This window comes from Hemitrygon akajei, chromosome 6, assembly GCF_048418815.1.
Source record: "Hemitrygon akajei chromosome 6, sHemAka1.3, whole genome shotgun sequence".
Lineage (NCBI taxonomy): Eukaryota > Metazoa > Chordata > Chondrichthyes > Myliobatiformes > Dasyatidae > Hemitrygon > Hemitrygon akajei.
In genome coordinates this window covers 121123718-121146630 of record NC_133129.1, presented here as the reverse complement: position 1 = coordinate 121146630, position 22913 = coordinate 121123718, and the positions used below count along the sequence as shown (strand labels likewise).

At 44.8% G+C, this 22913-nt stretch overlaps 1 protein-coding gene across 1 annotated transcript; it reads right to left on the bottom strand.

The window, feature by feature from the left end:
• Nucleotides 1-1692: 1692 nt before the first annotated feature.
• On the bottom strand, nt 1693-4763 carry LOC140729839 (uncharacterized). The gene is given in 2 exon segments (XM_073050052.1): nt 1693-3584; nt 3872-4763. Coding segments are annotated over 2 exon segments (2658 nt in total). The 3' UTR covers nt 1693-1818.
• Nucleotides 4764-22913: the final 18150 nt, after the last annotated feature.

Below are 22913 nucleotides of genomic sequence, written 5' to 3'. Positions count from 1 at the left end.
TCCTCTCCCTCAAAAGTCTTGCCTCAGTTTTGATAATGAGTGTAAGGAGGTGGTCGGAGCAACCTCTCCCCTCGCCGAAGGCAACCAGCTCATTTAGGAGGGCAGGTTCTAAAGCTATTTTATTTTAGTTCTTCCCAGAAAAGCCAGCATGAATTTTATTATATATTTCAAAGTAAATTTTATTATTAAAGCATGTCACCATATACAACCATGAGATTAATTTTCTTGTGGGCATACTCTGTATTCTATAGAATAGTAACGATAACAGGATCAATGAAAGAGCATAGAAGACTACAAACTGTGCAAATGCAAATATAAATAAAGAGCAATAAATAATGAGAACATGAAGTAACAAGATAAGGAGTCCTTAAAGTGAGATCGTAAGTTGTGGGAACATCTCAATAGATGAGTGTATTTATTCAAGAGCCTAATGATTGAGAGGCAGTAACTGTTCTTGAACCTGGTGGTACAATTCCTGAGACTCTTGTACCTTCTACCTGATGGCAGCAGCAAGAACAGAGCATGGGCCTAGGCGCTGGGTGGTGGGGGTCCCTGATGATGGATGCTGTTTTCCTGCAACACTGTTTTATGTAGATGTGCTCAATGGTTGGAAGGGCTTTACCCGTGATATACTGGGACAAGTCCACTACGTTTTAAGATATTCCGCTCAAAGGCATTGGAGTTTCCATACAATGCCAGTCAATATACCCTCCACTGCACATCTATAGAAGTTTGTCAAAGTTTTAGACACCTTGCTGAATCTCCACAAACTCCTAAGGAAGTAGAGGCACTGCTGTGCTTTCTTTGCTTTTGCACTCTTGTGCTGGGCCCAGGACAGATCCTCTGAAATAGTAATACCCAGGATTTTAAATTTGCTAACCCTCTCCACCTCTGATAAGGACCAGCTTACGGACCTCTGATTTCCCTCTCCTGAAGTGTATAATCAGTTCCTTGGTCTTACTACATTGAGTGGCAGGTTGCTGTTACGACACCACTCAGCCAGGTTTTCAGTCTCCCTCCTGTAAGCTGATTCATCACCACCTCTGATTCAGCCCACAACAGTGGCATCATCGGCAAACTTGAATATAGCACTGAAGCTGTGTTTAACCACACGGTAATAGGTGTAGAACAGGGGGCAAAGCTCACAGCCCTGTGGTGCACCTCTGTTGATGGTGTAAAGGTCGCTGTGGCTGGACCTTTAAGATTGCTCTGTTCTTAGGATAGTGATAACTCTGGAGAGGAACCATTCTAATTGGAATGAGATTCTAATGAGAATAATAGCCTTTGAATGAGCTGACATGTTTCACTGAATATATTATTAATAATACCAATCAATTATTCAAATCACCAGTGTGGTTATACGTAGCATGTTGTGTGCTGTGCAGGAGTATTCTAACTCTGGTGAGGTCATAGCCACCGATGTGTTTCCAGGAGCATTTAACTGTGCTGTCTGGGTACTAGGCTTCGCCAATTGGAACTGTCATATATCCACACAAACGGTGGTCTTACTATATACTGGAACCAATGTATTAATCAGAAGACACGGTGATGCACCATCAATAATTCTCGGAGACGTGAGTCGAGATACGCTTTTATTAGCTGGAAGAAAGCACCGTCAGCAGCAAGAGACCACCACACAACATCCTGGAGACTGAGGGAGGAGCAGTGCCTCCAATCGCCTTTATACCGGGGTCTGTGGGAGGAGCCACAGGAGCAGTCAGGTGTCCAGACAGATATATGTAGTTCACCACACACGGGCTGAGCAAATACTCCTCTCAGTAAAACGTAACTATGAAGAGGAAGGGTTGTGAACTTGCTTTAATCCTTTTCGCTCCTTATGGAGCATAGGGCCTCAACAAAAGTCCTCCACTTCCTGCGATCTCTAGCAGATGTTTTTGCAGTCTCCCAAGTTTGGCCGGCGGCTTTCAGTTCATCCAAAAGCCTATGCCTCCAGGTTTGCTTTGGGCGACCTCTTCTTCTCTTCCCTTGTGGATTCCATTCGAGTGATTGTCGAGTGACATTCGACTGGCTCTTCCTCAAGGTGTGGCCGACCCATCTCCACTTCCTCCTCCTTATCTGGAATACAATGGGCTTTTGGTTTGCTCTCTTCCATAGGTCTAGGTTTGACACTCTGTCGTACCACTTGAGGCGGAGGATCTGCCGGAGGCATTTGTTGAGAAAGGTCTGGATCTTGTTGCAGCTGGTGTTAGTGATTCTCCATGTTTCGGATCCATATAGCAGGATGGCTTTCACATTGGAGCTGAATATACGGAGCTTAGTTTTGACAGAGATGGCCATAGATCTCCAAACAGGTCGCAGGGTTGTGAAGGCATGTTGGGCTTTTCCGATCCTTGCTCTGATGTCCTCATCTGTACCTCCTGATTTACTGATTTTGCTTCCGAGGTAGGTGAATTTGTCTACATCTTCAACTATTTGTCCTTCAATCCGTAATGTCTCCTCTTGTTTGTTATTAATGCGTAGAACTTTGGTCTTCTCCTGACTGATCTTAAGGCCTACTCGCTGTGAGGTCTCTCCCAAGGAATCTACTTTCTTCTGCATATCTTGAAGCCGGTGTGAGAGAAGAGTGAGATCATCTGCAAATGCCAGGTCTTCCAATTTCCCTGTTAACATCCACTGGATGCCTCTCTCTGAGCCAGCATAGGCTGTTCTTGTAGCCCAGTCGAGTACCACAAGAAAAAGTAGAGGCGACAGCAGGCATCCCTGTCTGACTCCAGTAGTGACCAGGAACTCTTCGGACAGTCTCCCATTGTGGATGACCCTGCATGAGAAGCCATCATAAAGTTGCTTGATGATATTCACCATCTCTTCCGGTACACCATAGTGTCGTAAGATGCTCCACATTGACTTTCTGTCCAGGCTGTCAAATGCCTTCTCAAAATCAATAAAACACACATATAGTGGAGTTTGCCATTCTATTGTCTGCTCCACAATGACTCTAAGTGTAGCTATCTGGTCAATGCATGATCTCTCTTTCCTGAACCCTGCCTGCTCATCTCTAAGTCTCTGGTCAATGGCGTCTTTCATCCGCTCCAAGATGACCCTGGTGAGAACTTTGCTAGGAATGGACAACAAGGTGATCCCCCTCCACTTGCTACACAGTGATAGATCTCCAGATTTTGGCAGCTTCACAAGGAGGCCCTTCTTCCAATCTGATGGGATCTCTCCTGTTCTCCATATCAAATTCAGCAGTATATGCAAATGATCCACCATAACCTCTCCACCCTCTTTCAATGCTTCTGCAGGAAAGTTGTCTTCTCCAGCAGCCTTGCCGTTCTTCAGGCTTTTCAGGGCTTTTCAAATTTCTTGCTTGGTGATTTCACCTATATTGATGTTGAGTGGGTCTCCAGGCTCCAGGTCAGGTGGGTTCTGTGGTGGTGGTCTATTCAATACTTTCCGGAAGTGTTCCTTCCATCTCGCCAGCTGATCTTTAACCGAAGTGAGCAGATGGCCTGTCTCGTCTCTAACAGGTCTGTTGAAATTGTTTTTCTTCCCTCTCAAAAGTTTAGTTGTCGTGTAGAGTGCCTTGAGGTCCCCTTTACTGGCTATTGTTTCTGCTTGCTCTGCTATTTCATTGAAGTATGACCTCTTGTCCTTTCTGAGCTGTTTCTTCACCTCCTTGGCCATCACGCGATTTGTTTCTGTTGCCGGGTTCTGGCCTGATTCAACTCCTGTTTGAGCTTTTTCCTCTCCTCCACCTTCTGCCATGTCTCATCCCTGATCCAAGGTTTACTGTTGACTGGTGGTCTTCCCAGTACTTCTTCGCAGGCTCCTACAGTGGCCTGCTTGAGGGTAATCCAGGCGTGTTCCACTGTTCTCTCATCTTATTCCTCTATTTGAAGAGCCCCAAAGCGGTTTTGCAAGGCGATGTGGAAATCTTTCTTGTTCTCTTCCGTCTGTAGTTTTCTAACATCAAACTTTATTCGCGAGTTCTGTTGCTTCTTCTTGGCTGACAGCTTCATCTTCAGCTTTGCAACAACCAAATGGTGGTCAGATCCAATATCTGCTCCTCTTTTGGCTCTCACATCTTGCAATGAACTTCTCCAGTGCTGGCAGACTATGACGTGATCAATCTGGTTCTCTGTTTGATGGTCAGGCGAGACCCAGGTTATCTTGTGGCAGCGTCGGTGGGGAAAGAGGGTACCTCCAATGGTCAGTTCATTGAAGGCACAGAAGTTGGTAAGGAGTTCTCCATTTTCATTCATTTTCCCCAAACCATTCTGGCCCATCTCTCTCTCCCTGCCAGTGTTATCGCTGCCTACTTTGGCATTCAGATCTCCCATGACAATCAACATACCTTGCTTAGGTACCTTTCCAACTACTGCTTGAAGCTGGATGTAGAAGAGATCTTTTTCTTCTTCCTCTGCGTTGTTAGTTGGGGCGTAGCACAGGATAATGGATGCCTTCTGGAATCTGGACTCGAACCTGGCTGTGATGATACGGTCGGACACTGGTTCCCATTCTATCAAACTTCTGGCTGCTTCTTTGGACAACATCAGGGCCACACCAGCCTCATGCGGGTCTTCCTCTTTTTCTTTGCCGGAATAGAGCAGAGTTTCTCCTGTCTGCAGTTTGGTCTCACCAAAAGTATTTAACCTTGCTTCGCACATGCCCAGGAGTGTGAGGTGGTATCGGTTCATTTCCTTCACTGCCTGTGCGCACCTACCTGTCTCCCAGAGCGATCTCACATTCCACGTTCCGATTAGGATAGATTTCTTCTGTGAGAGCAGCTTTGGAGCCTCCATTATGGTTTTCCTCGGGTGAAGGAGGGTTGTCAGCCCTGCAGCTTCCTGACGGGTTTGGTTGCAGCGCGTCATCAGCCTCCTGAATGGGGCCCTGCTTTTCCCCAGATCTGGGTTAGTGGTTGACAATCTGTTGACGGTTTCTGTAACAATTGCTTGTTTTACGTGAACGGGTTGTTAGCCCATTGCACAACCCCCAACCTGGAGGACCAGGGGTTTTCTGTCGGGGTCACCTTCCCCTAGGCGATGGCATTTCCATGCTAACGAGCTCCACCTGCCCGGCTTTGAAATCAGAGTTTACCCTCTCCTAGATAGGCTGCCATCCAAGGCTAACGAATCCTATCTACCCGGGTTTGGAATCGGAGTTCCTTCTCCTAGGCTATGTTGGTTCACGGCACCTTCTTCCGTATTATCCGGTGCACCCCTCACACGAGGGATTCCCCCATCCACCACCCAGGGGACGCGCCTCAACGCCGTATAGCCCCAGCGCGAGGAAGGTTGTGAACAAGTGTGCGATATATACTTTAGTGGGACCAGGAAGTTCTCATAGAGTCACATTGTAAAGCAGCATGGACCATGCACTTATTCAGATGTTAAACATTGTTTTTGTACCCACATCAAGCACTTTCTCCAGCAGCTTGTATCATATACACACCATCCTCTGCATGAAGAAGTTGCCTCTCAGGTTCTTTTTAAATCTTTTTTTAAACTTCTGCCCTTGAGTTTCTGGTTCCCTTTCCCAAGGTAGAAGATAATGTGCATTTACCATTTCTATGATTTCATACGCCTCTCTATGGTCACCCCTCAGTCTCCTTTGCTCCAAGCAATTACCCTGCTCAACCTCTTCCTATATAATAAACTCGAAGAAGTCTGCAGACGCTGGAAATCCAAAGCACCACACACAAAATGCTGGAGGAACTCAGCAGGTCAAGCAGCATCTATAGAAATGAATGAACAGTCAACGTTTCAGGCTGAGACCCTTCTACAGGAGTGAGAAGGAAGGCGGAAGATGTCCGAATAAAAAGGTGGGTGAGGGAAGGAGAGTAACAGGAAGGTGATAGGTGAAGGAATAGAGACACAGGGATCTGATAGGAGAGGAGAGTGGACCACAGGAGAAAAGGAAGGAGGAGGAGACTCAGAGGGAAATGATAGGCAGGTGAGAAAAGGTAAAAGGTCAGAGTGGTCAGAGTCAGATGGGGAGGTGGTATATTTTTTTACCAGAAGGGGAAATCAATATCTATGCCATCAGGTTGGAGGCTGCCCAGACAGATTATAAGGTGTTACTCCTCCACCCTGAGGGTGACCTTACCTTAGCACAAGAGGAGGCCATGTCAGTCCACAGCCTTCTCTTGTGCCAAGATGAGGACGTGGACCGACATGTGTGAACGGGAACGGGAATCACAATTAAAATGCTTGGCCACCAGGAAGTCTGGCTTGTGGCAGATGTGCGGAGGTGCTCGACAAAGCAGTCCTCCGATTTATGACAGGTCTCACCAATGTAGAGCAGGCCGCATCGGGATCATCGAGCACAATAGACACAGGTGAAGTGGAAGGACTGTTTGAGGCTCTGAGTGGAGGTGAACGGGCAGGTGTAGCACTTGGGCCATTTTCAGGGACGTGCTGGGAGGGAGGAATGGACAACGGAATCGTGGTGGAAGTGATCCCCATAGAAAGGATATGTTTAATGGCAGGAGCCCTTTGCAGATGGCGGAAGCTGATGCATTGGATGATCAGCTCCAAGCTGATCCTCCTCCAAGCTCTCTAGGATTATACTTCCCCTGAGTTTCCACACAGAATGCTCTTCCTGCCCTCCCCCTTGCCTTGTAAGGAATAAACTGTGTTTCTAGTACAGCTACGGCCTCACAGGTCCACTCTGAAACTAACTTACGGTGCTATTTGTGTGGAGATTACATATATTTCCTGTGACTGTGTGAGTTTCCTCCGGATGCTCCGGTTTATTCCCGCATCCCAACAACGCGTATGACGGTAAGTTAATTGCCACTGGTATGCGGGCGACTGGTAGAATTGGGAGGGAGTTGGTGGAAATATGGGGAGAATGGAATGGGATTAGTGTAGGTGGGTACTTGATGGGCAGTCTACATTAGATGGGCTGAAGGACCTGTTTCTATGCTGTATAAGTTCATTTATACAGTGTTTGGACACATGGTTAGATAAGAAAATAGCTTCCACTCTCTGACCAGCAAGTTGCTTATAGAATTACTTTTGTAGGAACTTAAGTACAGAATTCAATTGCCACACTTGCACAATAGTAAATTTTAATTCAGAACAAGATTAATGTTTAATAGTGGGCAAAGCTGTGGTGCCTGAATGGTCAGAGGTCCATTGTATTAGTTAAACCTCACAATTCTGCTGAGTGCTGTGTAACAGAAAGGGATCAGATTGGTTCTTCTTCCTGCCATCAATGTTTTATGAAGCCTTTAGCTGAGAACACTATACATCCTATTAATAATTTCTTGCCTTGAATAGCTTTGAGACAAGGACAAACCGTGACCTTCGCGAACGAGTGAATTGATATCCTTTTGTTCCCGGGCACACATTATTGAATCCAAAGGATTAACCTCTCTATGAAAGTGCTCTATCCATGTCCGGTGAAATAGAACATTTTAATAGCTTACACCTCAGCCAAATATAACACATCTTTTCTTCTTACAGATGTCACTTTGCCTGCCGAGTGTTTTCATGAGTTAGATCATTTAAGAGTAAGTTTCCTCTCTTTTTGAGTTATTCTATTGATTTCAGCTCTTTCTCTTCCTTTTTATCAATTTTGTTTTGCACATTTGAGCTCTAAAAACTGGAAGGGTCATCTCACTAGCAACCACTAAGCTGGGATTAACTTTATCCTCTTGTCTGAAAAACACGCTCAAAACTCAGATTCCGGGGAGACTGAGGAAGATTTTGATTCTGGACTATCATGTAGAAAAGGGTGATAATCTGCTGGCAAACCAGTTTACATCCCTCCGAATGAAGTCAATGGATATAAAAATCAGGAGCAAGTAAATCGGCCTGCTAATCACTTTCAGGGATATGGCACGGAAGTCAAGCCTGCTGGTGACATTTCAATTCAGCCCTGTCACCTGGCTCAGTCTGTCTCAGTGAGTTTCCTAATTTAGGCACACAAGCTACACTCGACGCTAAGTGTAGTGAAAGCCAAGATGTCAATCAATTGTTGCGCAAGGCCAGAAGAATTTCGAGTCTGGAGCACACTATCTGAAAGGATGGTAGAGATAGAAACCCTCATTACATTTAAACAGGACTTGAATTTAAGCAGGTCCCCCACCACCCAGGCCAGGCTCTTTTCTCGCTGCTGCCATCAGGTAGAAGGAACAAGAGCCTCAGGACTCACACCACCAGGTTCAGGATCAGTTACTACCCCTCAATCATCAGGCTCTTGAACAAAAGGGGATAACTACACTCACCTATTGAGATGTTCGCACAGCCAAATGATCTCACTTTAAGGACTCCTTATCTTGTTACTTCATGTTCTCATTATTTATTGCTATTTATTTATACTTGCATTGCATAGTTTGTTGCTTTCTAGGCTCTACTTGGTCTTTCATTGATCCTGTTATAGTTACAATTCTATAGATTTGCTGAGTATGCCCACAAGAAAATTAATCTCAGAGATGTATGTGGTGACATGTATGTACCTGGATAATAAAATTTACTCTGAACTTTGATCTACATTACTCTTAATGATGAACTGCAGATTTAGTAGGTTAAGTTGGCTGGCTGTTTTTACCAGTGCACATATGACGGGCCAAATAGCCTCTTCTAGACTGTAAGTTTCTAACAATTAAGACAAATGACGATTCAAAAAAGACGAAAGAAAGGTCTTTTTATATAAACTGGAGGAAAATCTGCAGATGTTGGAAATCCAAAACAATACAAACAAAACGCTGGAGGAGCTCAGCGGGTCAGAGCCTTCTTCAGGGCACAATGACACAGGAACAAACCCTTTGGCCAACAACTAATTAAGCTAACAAAACCGAAGTCCTTCTGCCTGCACGTGGTCCATATCCCTCCATTCCCTGCAGGTTCATGTGCCTGTCTAAGAGCCCTTAAATATCTTGATCATATCTGCCTCCACCATCACCCCAGACAGCCACCATTTTCTGCGTAATAAGTCAGCTCTGTACACCTCCTTTGAACTTACCCCATCTCACCTTAAATGCATGGCCTCGAGTTTTAGACATTGTGACCCGAGAAAGGTCCCAGCTGTCTGCTCTATCTCTGCCTCTCATAATGTTATGAACCTCTGTCAGCTCTCCTCTAGCCTCCACTGCTCTAGAGAAAACAACCCAGCCTCTTCTGATAGAACATGCTGACCAATCCAGGCAGATGCTGGTAAACCTCCTCTAGAAGTGCCAATGGTCGAAAGGAGTTTCTTTCAATCTGTACAGGTGTACACCTGCAGTATGGAAGTTTAGGAACAAGGAGTAAAGGAGAGGGAATAGAGGTCTGGTAATTTTTTTATACGTGATGAGAAGCCTAGGCGAGGATGGTAATGACCCAAGTTCTGGAGTATCGGAGACTAGAATCGAGACAAGGTTTCAAGACTGAAGCGAGAACAGGGCTCCTGATTAGATGATGGATGAGAATCTAATGAGACTAGACACGAGTCCAAACGAGACAGAAATCCTAAACACAACTGCAGAGTGAACCAAATTTTGAACCGATGATTAAGCACAAAACCTGAGTTCAGGTGCTCTTTAAGTATCCAAATCTTGGTGCCGAAACATGGCCGCTCATTAGCAGAACAGGCCTGAATCTTTAAACCATATATAACCATATAACCATTACAGCACGGAAACAGGCCATCTTGGCCCTTCTAGTCCGTGCTGAATGCTTACTCTCACCTAGTCCCACCTACCTGCACTCAGCCCAAAACCCTCCATTCCTTTCCTGTCCACGTACCTATCCGATTTTTCTTAAATGACAATATCGAACCTGCCTCTACCACTCTACTGGAAGCTCGTTCCACACAGCTACCACTCTCTGAGTAAAGAAGTTCCCCCTTGTGTTACCCCTAAACTTTTGCCCCTTAACTCTCAACTCATGTCCTCTTGTTTGAATCTCCCCTACTCTCAATGGAAAAAGCCTATCCATGTCAACTCTATCTATCCCCCTCATAATTTTAAATACCTCTATCAAGTCCCCCCTCAACCTTCTGCACTCCAAAGAATAAAGACCTAACTTGTTCAACCTTTCTCTGTAGCTTGGGTGCTGAAACTCAGGTAACATTCTAGTAAATCTCCTCTGTACTCTCTCTAATTAAAGGACTGGGCCAGCTATTCCTACGCCAGAGAATCGGAACGTCTAAATCCCGGAGGCTGGCACAGTCAAGTGCATACCAAAACGTGATAGAAGGGCTAATGTTTCATCTTGTAAGATCTGGATCTAAAATATGAAACAGTTAAGGTAAATTTGCACAAAAACACATGAAGCTTATCCAAAAACAAATGAAGTCATAGGATATGGTAGGTATAAACACAGGAGCAAATGAATGTCAATGAGAGGACATTCATGGAGAACTTTCTCTTCAGAATACACAAGGGTATTGTAGGCATGATTGGATTTCTTATAAACTGGAGAAGTTACTGAGGGAAGAAGTAAACTATTAAAGACTCATGGAAAGCGACAAGCAGAGAGAAATTAGACAGTAGCAACAACTGCTTTATGGTGACAGAGAAATAATTGGGCTCCAGATTTTTAACCTTGGGTTGACAACTGATGGACAGTCTAAAAAATTAAGAGTGAGCATGGCAAAAAACCAGGAGAATGTTATAGGAGAGAAGCATGAAATCAGATGCATCGGAGAAGGAACAGACTGCCTTAGGGAGTTGAACCTACAGATTGGAGTGAAATATATGTGGCAGTCTTATAAAAAGAAGGTGATGGATTGAACAGATCGCAAATTGATATAACATAACTGAGAACATACAGAATGAGGAAAAGGCAAAAGATGAAGAGAAATGTGGCTAGATAGAATGCAATCAAATGGCTGTAAAGGGGAAGACTATGGCTCTCAGTTCTACTGAGATTTGCCAGGGAAATTGAGTATATCAGGTGCAGTTGGAATAAGGCAAAACATCTACATACTGTGCTGGACAGAGTGTGTCAAGGCACATATGACAGGGGGTAGGGGAGGGGTGAAGGGGTATGTGAAGGTAACTGGTCAGGTTAGAGCTTTCAAAAGAAGTAAACTTTGCTCGTAAAGAGCTGACGGGTAACCAATTGTCACTGCTGGTTCTGATTCTGATAAATCAAGATTTGAAGGGATAGTAAAAATTAATTTCAGAGTTTGCTGATGATAGCCGATTGGATGGGGTCATAAATAGCAGCAAACAAGGCGATCGATTGCAGAGAGATTTATGAAGGTCCAGCAACTGGAGAGTTTATTTCTTGACAAGTAAATTAAATGGTCAGAAGATATTGCCATGATGGAGAAAGGAAACAGGACCTGGGTTTTTACTGGCCTCGTTTTCGAGTGGAACAAGAGCTTCTGGAGACTCAGAGCAGCTTGGTGATAAGGATGTGTCGTCACAGGTGCTGCTCTTCAAATGAGACATGCACTGCTTTTCCATTTGTTGCTGGCTATTCATTGTTTATCTTCACTGAGCTGGATAATATTGATTCCCTGTGTCACTGTTTGAAGCTCTAATTATTCTGCAGGGGGAGGGTTATTAGGCACAGTGTAGCGCTCCAGTGCGCCTAACAAGACGAAAAGATTTAACGAACCCAGCCATGGAGGAGATCGTAAATCTGCAGAGGCAGAGGTGGTGAAGCTCAATCTCTGGAAATTGTGTGGCGTACCAGTGCACCCAGACGAGCCTCCACTTCATGCTTCCAGAGACCTGGGCTCAATCCTGACTGCTGGTGCCCACTGTGTGGAGTTTGCCATTCTCCTTGTCATCCCATAGGCTTCCGGACTCCTCCCACATCCCAGAGTTTTCTGAGTTGCTAGGTTAATTCGACTCTGTAAATTGCCCCTAGTGTACAATTGAATTTGGGGAGGGGGAATTAATGGAAATATTGGGAAAATAAAGTGGGATTAATGCATTATTGATTGATTGATTGAGATACAGCAGGGAATAGGCCATTCTGGCCCTTTGAGCCAGCTGCCCAGCAACCTGGTACATATTGGTACAAACGACATAGGAAGAAAAGAGGAGGAGGTCCAGAAAAGAGAATACAGAGAGTTAGGCAGGGAGCTGAGAAGCAGGAACTCAAGGGTAGTAATCTCAGGATTACTGCCTGTGCCACGCAGCAATGAGGATAGGAATAGAATGAGGTGGAAGATGAATGTTTGACTGAAGACTTGAAGCAGGGGTCAAGGATTCAGGTTTCTGGATAATTGGGACTTTTTCTGGGGCAAGTCAGACCAATACAAAAGGGACAGGTTGCACTTGAATCCAAACGGGGCCAATATTCTTGCAGACAGGTTTACTAGAGCTACTGGGAGTGGTTTAAACAAATATAGCAGTGGGATGGGAACCAGGATGATAGTGCTGATGATGAGCCAGCAGGATTACAAGTAGATGATGGGTGTAACATGAATGTAAGGAAAGACAAGCCAATGATTGGGTGCAAATGCAGACAGAGCAAAGAGTTATATTGTACCAAGAGGCAAAATTCAAAAGGGCAAAGAACGCAGTACTGAAGGGGCTGTATTTAAATGTGTGTAGCATTCGGAACAAGGTGGACAAACTCATGGCGCAATTAGAGATTGGTCAGTATGACACTATGGGCATCACTGAGTCATGGCTGAAAGAAGGCCATAGGTAGGAGTTCAACATCAAAGGATATACCTTGTATCAGAAGGACAGGTAGTGTGGTTCTGTGATAAGAGATGGAATTACATTTTTAGAAAGAGGTGACATAGGGTCAGAGAGTGTTGAATCTTTATGGGTGGAGTTAAGAAACTGCAAGGTTGAAAAAGCCATTATGGGAATCATATATATGCTTCCAAATGGTAACCAAGATATAGGGCTGAGATTGCAAAAGGAGCTGGAAAAGGCATGTAATAAGGGTAATGACACAATTGTAATGAGGGACTTCAATATGCAAGGGGATTGGGAAAATCAGGTTGGTGTCAGATCGCAAGGGAGGGGATTTGTTGAATGCCTATGAGATGGCTTTTTAGAACAGCTTGTGCTTGAGCCTATTCGGGGAAAGGCTATCTTAGACTGGGTTTTGTGTAATAACCCAGATCTTATTAGGGAGCTTAACACAAAGGAACTCTTAGGAGGCAGTGATCAAAATATGATTGAATTCATACTGCATCTTGAGAGGGAGAAGCGTAAGTCACATGTATCAGTATCACAATGGAATAAAGGGAATTACAGAGGCCTGAGAGAGGAGCTTGCCCGGTGGATTGGAGGAGGATACTGGCAGGGATCACGGCAAAGCAGAGAAGAAGTTCTCAAATGGCAGGGGTAGGCAATGGGAGTTAAGGACTGCATAAAAGCCAAGTAAAGGGCATATAAGGTAGCAAAAGTGAGTGGGAAATTGGATGACTGGGAAGCTTTTAAAATCCAAGAAAAGACAACTAAAAAACTATAAGAAGGGAAAAGATGAAATATGAGGGCAAACCAGCCAAAAACATTGCAACAAGTACAACACGCTGGAGGAACTCAGCAGGTCGGACAGCATCCGTGGAAACGAGCAGTCAACGTTTCGGGCCGAGACCCTTTGTCAGGACTGAAGAGGGAGGGGGCAGGGACCCTATAAAGAAGGTGGGGGAGGCTGGGAAGGAAAAGGCTGGTAGGTGCCGGGTGAAAAACCAATCAGAGGAAAGATCAAGGGGCGGGGGAGGGGATAGGCAGGAGAGGTGAAGAAGGAATGTAAGGGGAAAGCACTATGGGTAGTAGAAGAAGACAGAATCATGAGAGAGGTGATAGGCAGCTAGAAGAGGAGGCAGAGAGAAAGTGGGATGGGGGAAGGGAGAGGGAGGGAATTACTGGAAGTTGGAGAATTCGATGTGCATGCCAAGGGGCTGGAGACTACCCAGACGGTATATGAGGTGTTGGTCCTCCAACCTGAGTTTGGCCTCATCATGGCATTAGAGGAGGCCATGTACGGACATATCCGAATGGGAATCTGAAGCAGAGTTGAAGTGGGTTGAAGCCAATAACATAGAGCAGGATACCTAAAAGTTTTTTTTCAGTTACATAAAGAGTAAAAGGGAGGCGAGAGTTGATATTGGACCACTGGGAAATGATGCTGGTGAGGTAGTAATGGAGGACAAAGAAATAGCATGTGAACTCAATGAGTACCTTGCATCTGTCTTCACTGTGGAAGACACTAGCAGTGTACCAGAGGTCAGTGAGTGTCAGGGAGCTGGACTGAGTGCCATTGCTATTACAAAGGGAAAAGTGCTAGGCAAACTCAAAGGTCTTCAGGTGGATAAGTCACCTGGACCAGATGGACTACGTCCCAGAGTCCTGAGAGAGGCTGCTGGATTCATTGGTCATGATCTTCCAAGAATCACTTGGCTCTGGCATGGTCCCAGAGGACTGGAAGATTGCAAATATACACTCCACTCTTTAAGGGAGGAAGGCAAAGGAAAGGAAATGATAGGCTAATTAGCCTAACCTCAGCGTTTGGGACTGTGTTGGAGTCTATTATTGAGGATGAGGTTTCAGGCTAATAATGATAAAATAAGTCAACGTTTCTGTAAAGGGAAATCTTACCTGACACATCTGTTAGAGATCTTTGAGGAAGTAACAAACGGAGCGGACAAGGAAGAGGCAGTGGATATCATTTACTTGGATTTTCAGAAGGCATTTGACAAGATGCCACACATGAGGCTGCTTGATGAGATAAAATCCTACAGTGTTACAGGAAAGATACTGGCATGGATAGAGGAATGGCTGTCAGGCAGGAAGCAGTGAGGGGGAATAAAGGGGGCCTTTTCTGGTTGGCTGCCGGTGACTAGTGGTGTTCTTCAGGGGTCAGTATTGGGACTGTGACTTTTCACATTGTTTCTCAATGATTTGGATAATGGAATTGATGGCTTTGTGGCAATGTTTGGAGATGATACGAAGATAGGTGGAGGGATAGGTAGTACTGAGGAAGCAATGGGATTGCAGCAAGACTTAGACAAATTGGAAGAATAGGCAAGTAAGTGGCAGATGGAGTACAGTGTTGAGAAATGTATGGTAATGCATTTTGGTAAAAGGGACAATAGCACAGACTATTATCTAAATGAGGAGAAGGTTCAAACATCAGAAATGCAAAGGGACTTAGGAGTCCTTGTGCAAGACTCCCAGAAGGTTAATTTACAGGTTGAGTCTGTGGTAAAGAAGGCAAATGCAATGTTGGCACTTATTTCAAGGAGAATAGAATATCAAAACAAGGAGATAATGTAGAGCCTTTATAAGACACTGATCAGGCTGCAGTTGGAGTATTGTCAACAGTTTTGGGCCCCATATCTCAGAAAGGATGTGTTGTCATTGGAGAGAGTCCAGAGGAGGTTCACAAAGATGACTTCAGAAATGAAGGGGTTAATGTATGAGGAGTGTTTGGCAGTTTTGGGCCTGTATTCACTGGAATTTAGAAGAATGCGTGGGGATTTCATCGAAACCTATCGAAGGTTGAAAGGACTAGAGAGGGTGGATGTGGAGAGGGTGTTTCCTATGGTGGGGGTATCCGGAACCAGAGGGCACAGCCTCAAAACTGAGGGGAAACAGAAGTAAGGAGGAATATTTTTAGCCGAAGAGTAGCGAGTCTGTGGAATGCTCTGCCACAGACTGCAGTGGAAGCCAATTCCGTGGGTATATTTAAGGCAGAAGTTGATAGTTCCCTGATTGGTCAGGGCATCAAAGAATATGGCGAGAAAGCAAGTGTATGGGGTTGAGTGGGATCCAGGATCAGCCAAGATGGAATGGCGAAGCTGAATGGCCTGATTCTGCTCCTATGTCTTATAGTCTTATGGTCTAACTCCCAATTTAACCCTAGCCTAATCATAGAACATAGAACACAGGAATCTACAGCACATTACAGGCCCTTCAGCCCACAATGTTGTGCCGACCATGTAACCTACTCTAGAAACTGCCTAGAATTACCTTACCGAATAGCCCTCTATTTTTCTAAGCTCCATGTACCTATCTAAGAATTTCTTAAAATACCCTATTGTACCCACCTCCACCGCCATCACTGGTAGACCATTTCATGCACTCACCACTCTCTGTGTGAAAAACTTACCCCTGACATCCCCCCTGCACCTACCTCCAAGCACCTTAAAAGTATGCCTTCTCATGTTAGCCATTTCAGCCCCGGGAAAAAGCCTCTCATCATCTTAAAAACCTCTATCAGGTCACCTCTCATCCTCCTTTGCTCCAAGTTCACTCAGCCTATTCTCATAAGGCATGCTCGCCAGACCAGACAACATCCTTGTAAATCTCCTCTGCACTCTCCCTATAGTATCCACATCCATCCTGTAGTAAGGTGACCAGAACTGAACACAGTACTCCAAGCAGGTTCTAACTAAGGGATTATATAGCTGTAACATTACCTCACGGCTCTTGAACTCAATCCCACAGCTGATGAAGGCCATCACACCATACACCTTCTTAACAACACTGTCAACCTGTGCAGCAGCTTTGAGTGTCCTATGGACATGGACCCCAAGATCTCTCTGATCCTCCACACTGCCAAGAGTCTTACTATTAATACAATACTCTGTCATCAAATTTGACCTACCAAAATGAACCACCTCACACTTATCTGGGTTGAACTCCATCTGCCACTTTTCAGCCCAGTTTTGCATCCTGTCAATGTTCTGCTGTGACTTCTGACAACCCTCCAGACTATCCACAACACCCTCTTCTACTTCTTCATCCAGGTTATTTATAAAAATCACAAAGAGGAGGGGTCCCAGAACAGATCCCTGCAGAACACCGTTGGTCACCAACCTCCAAACAGCATACAAACCATCTACAACTACCTTTTGCCTTCTGTGGGCAAGCCAGTTCTGGATCCACAAAGCAAGGTCTCCTTGAATCCCATGCCTCCTTACTTTCTCAATAAGCCTTGCATGGGGTACCTTATCAAATGCCTTACTGAAATCCATATACACTACATCCACTGCTCTACCTTCATCAATGTGTTTTGTGGGACAATTTACATTGAGCAATTAGCCTATGAACTAGTATGACTTTGGACTGTGGGAGGAAACCTGATTACCCTGAGGAAACCTGTGTGGTTATGGGGAGAATGTACAAACTACTGGTGATTGATTGAAGATCAGTATCAACTCAGTGGACCGAAGGGCCTGCTTTTGTAACTCTATGACTCTAAATTCTTGTTTGCTGAAAAACACAAACACAAATACCATGTCTCCTCAAATTCCTAATGATATATAGCTGCTGGTGTGCCTGCTTCATAACTGCATCAATGTGTTTGCTGTTAAAACCTGAGGAAAGAAGAGGAGTTGGCACACAGAAACACACCAACATTACGGAGAAATCAGCCAACAGGTAACTAGGGTAACTGATCTCCTTCCTGCTATCAGGCAGGTATACACCCTTGAAGGAAAAACAAAGTTATTAGTTGAAGTTTTGAGCTCAAACCAGCAACACCTGCTGATTTCCAGAATGGTAGGACTGGGATCTTTCCACAGTGTTTGTGTCTTTGCCCAAATCTCTTGCTTCCCTCCTTCCGACATCTGCTTCAGGATATCAGAGAGATATTGAGGAATTTAAGGTGGGGGGGTTATATGGGAGGCAGAGTTTAAGGGTCAGCACAACATTGTGGGCCGAAGGGCCTGTACTGTGTTGTACTGTTCTATGTTCTATGTAAATACCTCTCTATGGGTCATCACCAACAGGAACATAGGTAATAGATTCTTACATAGAAGATTCGTAATGCATCATTGGCACGAAATTTACGGAGAGGAGAAGCAGCTTCCAAAGTTACTCCTGAAGAGTGAACCTTACTCATACTCAGTAGTGAGGCGGGATCAGGGTAACCTTGCCTTCGAATGGTGTTGGGAACTAGGAGTGGAATGGGAATTGGTCTGTTATTGTCACATGTACTGAGATGCAGTGAGAAGCTTGTCTGACGTCCTATTCATACAGATCAAATCAATGGACAGTGCGTTGAGTCAGTACAAGGGAAAACAATAACAGAATGCACGATGAAGTGCAACAGGTACAGAGAATGGCAGTGCAGGTAGACAATAAGGTGCAAAATCACTCCACACACATTGTAAGGTCAAGAGGCCATCTTCTTGTAGTAGGGAACCATTCAATAGTCTTATAACTGTGGAATAGTAGCTGAACTTGAGCCTAGTAGTGTGTGCTTTCAGGATTTTGTATTTTCTGCCTTATGAGAAAGGGAAGAAAAGAGAGTGTTCAGGGTGAGTAGGTATTTGATTATCCTGGCTGCTTTACTGAGACAGTGAGAAGTATACACAAAGTCCAAGGAGGGGAGACTTGTTTCTGTGATGCACTGAGCTGTATCCACAACTCTCTGCAGTTTTTTGTGGTCTTGGGCGGAGGAGTTATTGTAATGAATTGCGATGCATCCACATAGAATTGTACATCGATAAAAACTGGTGAAGGCATGCCAAATTTCTTTAGCCTCTTGAGAAAATAGAAGCATTGGTGAGCTTTCTTAAACTATGGTATGACATGATTAGACCAAGTTAGGCTATTGGTGAAGCTCCCTTCTAGGAAATTGAAGCTTTCAACCCTCTAACCTTTGGCATTGTTGATGAAGACAGGAGCAAATGCTGAAGTCATGACCAGCTCTTTTGTTTTCCAGACATTGAGGGAAAGTGGGAAGTTGCTGCAGTTGGGCACCTGAGGGGTATGGTCCCCACAGCTCTCCTTATAGACAAAAGCTTGGCCTTAAGCATCATGGGGGGAGATGCACCTCAAGCCAGGAGTGCTTCTTTAGCAAGTGGCAGAGCAGCATTCACCTGACTTCACCAGTCTGATGTAAATAGTTTGTTGGGTCTTTGTAGAGAAAGGATTTGTGCACTAAGTATCTTATTTCAATTATGTATTTTCTTCTTATCTTTCAAGTGAATTTTCAATGATGCTGTTCTCAGCAGAATCTTGGGATGCCCATTGTAGTTAGTCCAGGACTCAAAGTCAAAGACAAAGTTGAGTTTGCACAAGTACGTGTTTGAACAGGTACAATGAAAAACTAACATGCAGCAGCATCACAGCACAGAGCAGTAGATACAACCTTCACAAGACAAACATTAATTATTATAAAGAACACAAGTGTAACAAAAGAAAAGTCTATTGTAGTGCAAAGTGGTCAAAGTTGCCATAGCTTGCTATACTGAGGTAGTGATTAGAGGGGTAAATAAGGTGAATGGTCAGAGCTTTTTGCACCGGGTAAGGAAGTCTTAAACTAGAGGCATAGATTTGAGGCCAGAGGCAGAAGAAATTAAAGAGAACTTGAGATCCAGCTATTTCTAGCAAAGGGTGGTGGGACTGTGGAACAAGCTGCTGGAAGATGGGTACAACTGCAACTTTCAGAAGATTTTTGGACAGGTTTAGAGGGATATGCACCTAAGCCAGGCAAGTGTTCTAGCTCAGGTGGACACCTTGGAGGCCCTGCGTCCATGCTGCTTAACTCTGTGCATCATGGGATATGGAGTTAGTGCAGGAGAACCGCACGGAGGTACGACATCAGAATGATTTCAGTAAATGATGGAGCAGACATGAGGGGCCGTGTGGCCTACTTTATTTCGTGTGAAGCATTGGTTACTTCAGCCCTTAGGTACAATATAGATGTTGCAGCGACAACGATTGTTCATTACTGGATGGCGTTCAGTGTGTCACATGGACGGACGGCTGTGATTGACCCTCACAGAATGGCTGGCTGCCTAACCTACCTGAGCAGGCCTTCCAGCTCAGTTTCAAAGCTCATTCATGGGGTATGGTGACTGGGAAGCAGTCTGCTTCCTTGCCTTCTCGGTGCCAGGAGCCACTGCTCTTGCTTTGCGTTTGCTGGAGCTCACTCTGTTTGAAGCAGGCAGTGCTCACCCTCCAGCTCCATTGCTTCCTGAGTCATGTACGGTAGAACTGAACGAGGTGCTTCTGAAGCTAACTGCCTGTGGCAGGTTTTTGGAAACAGTCAATAACACGATTTGCAGTAGGAGCCTCAAATTACAGCTTAACAATGTTCTGCCCAACTGCAAGCATAAAATTTCTTGGAAATGTATTTTTTATTGTTATGATTATTGAAAGAACAGTGGCTCCAAGTAAACGGGTGGTTAAAATTCAAAATGTTCCAGAGGGAGTTCGGCCATTTACTGGGGTCATTCACCTTGCATTTTCTCCTTTCTTGACAACATAGAGGGAGGCCACTCTGCCCCTTGCTAGCTCTCAGAGAAATCCCATCAGTCCCATTCTCCCTGTAACCTATCCTCTCTCAAATGCCCATAAAACTCCCCCTTCGGATACTAGGAGCAATGCACAGAGGGCAGTTAGCCTGCTGATCCACACGTCTCCACAACGCAGGAGCTAACTGGAGCAGCCGGGGGCAAACCCAAGCAATCATGGAGAATATGGAAGTATCTGAGAGGAGGATCGAAACTGGATCACTGGAGACTCCCCACCATCGAGGACATCTTCAAAAGGTGATGCCTCAGGAGGGCAGCATCCATCATTAAGGACCCTCACCACCTAGGACATGCCCTCTTATTATCAAGGAGGAGGTACAGGAGTCTGAAGATCCACACTCAAATGTTTTAGGAACAGCTTTTTCCCCTCTGACACCAAGTTTTGAATGGTCCACAAACCCATGAACACTAGATTGCTATTTCTCTTTTGCACTGTTTATTTTTATTGTAATTTGCAGTAAATTTTATTTCTTTCACTGTATGTCTGCTGCAAAACAAATTTTGCAACATGTGACAGTGATAATGAACTGGATTCTGAGGCTGTATCCCTGTGCTATCATTTACATTTTCAAAGATTCTAAATAATTATCAAAGTATGCATGCAGTATATAACCCTGAGATTTATCCCCCCCCCACCCCCCACACACAGACAGCCACAAAACAAAGAAAACCATGGAACACATTCAGAGAAAAACATCAACCTCTGGGCACAAAAAAACAAACAAACGGCAACAAAAAATCGAGCAAGGAACAGGATGTAGAACACAAGATCGAAAGAGTCCAGGCTTATTCAGTTTGTGGTTTATAGCAGCTGGGTGTGTGGTATCTACAGGTTTGTCTACATTATTTTTCAGTAAAACAGTTAACAAGGATGCAGCTTCTAAGCAAAAGTCCTTTACCAAAGTGGAAAAGCACCCAGATAACAATGGTATCAACCAATGCCATATCACATGGTAAACATTGTCCCTAGAGGTATATACCACACTATTTTCTTTTTGACAAATGTTTTCTTCTGCTCTCAGGGTCAAACCCGACTCCAGTTACAGAGGGAAATCAATGGGTAGGGAGGTGCTCGATGGGAGAGGTGTAAAGGTAGTCTAGGATGTGTGGCAGCCTCCAACATTTTCACCAAGTTTGTAACTTCTGCGTGGTCTCAAGGATCCTTCTCCATTCCCAGTGCTTGTGAGCCTGGGGATACCATGGGTCAGTGAGACCATTACACTTCTTGCAGGAGTCTTGGGAACAATGAAGAATCATTTCCTCTGTCCCTCTGAAAGCTCCAGCCAGGATGGAGTTCAGTGTGGAAGGTACTTCGCAGAATCTACTGTCGGACATGCAAGGGGCACAGCCTGCCAATTGCCGCGGGTTGAGTCTGAAAGCCGTTGGTTTCAGCCACGGTGAGGATGCTGAACTTGCTTCAGTGGATGCTGAGGGTTTTGCAAAGCTGGATATCCAGAGGAGCTCAGCAGGTCAGGCAGCATCTATGGAAAGGAATAAACAGTCAACGTTAACTGTTTTACAAAGGTTGCTAGTGGGTTCTTCCCAGTGCTGTGAGGTGTCAGCTCAGGCACCTGAGGTGTTCAGGAGGGCAGTGATCACTGAAGTCCAGTAGATCTCGAGTTCTGTGCTGGGTTTATGACCTTTGGCTGTGCTAGGGTGCTGTTTGTGAGCTTCATCACCTACATGCACTTTTACTGACATGCACATTTTCCCAGGTCTTACATGGTGGGGGTGTGGTCGTAGAAGACACTTGTTTTGTGTTTATTTAGTGTTAGGCATTTTCCTTCACACAGTTCCATGAAAAGTTGAGTCTGGTATCGAGATCATTGCAAGAGCAAACATCAGCACTTGGATGAGTGAGGCTGGAGTGTCCTTGGTGTGGTTCAAGAGTGAGGAGAAACATTCCCATTTATCCTGCCGAGTATCTCCACCCCAGCAGGAAACCAAAAGATGTCCCATTCTTTGCAGCAATGACTGCTTACTGCTTTAGTCTGTTGTCTCCATCGGCCTGGCCCCAGTACACTGCTGCAGCAAAATCAGCCAAGGTCTTAGAGAGTGGCAGCCCCTCACAAACAACTTCCGACCAACTGCTGCGCATTGCCCATAGAGTCAGGGCTACCATTAAGTTTTTTGGGTTCATGGCTGCTTCAGACCATGGAGAACCTCCATCCTGAATTGAGTTAAATCCGAACAGACCTGGCAGCTCAAACCTAGGCATCCATGAGGCATCACGGACCATCGGCAGGCCAATAATGTACACTGTTACAATTAGGTATATCACTTAGTCTATTATTACTATCAAACCAGGGGATGTACCTTAGTTCTGCAATGAGTTCTAAGGGGTATGATGGGACACCAATAGGTGTACCTAAACACAACAACAGAAGACGATGTGTGGGTGAAACAGGAAAGACAGCGTGCAATGGATAGAGCTGAGGGATCACCGAACCCGTAAATATGTGCTGCCTCATTAAAAAGCTCAAAGTCAAGATTCAAGATTGTTTTTGTCATTCTTTAATCAACAAGTGCAAAGGAGAACAAAATTGTTACTCTGAATTTGAGGCAGCGTGAAAAAGACAATAAGCACAAAGAACAATAAACCTGAACACAAAACAATAAATATAGAAAGCAACACACATACAATGCTGGAGGAACTCAGCTGGTCAGGCAGCATCTACAGAAACTGGTAAACAGTCAATGTTTCAGGCCGAGACCTTCTTGTTTCAGGACTGAAAAGGAAAAAGGAAGATGCCAGAATAAGGTGGTGG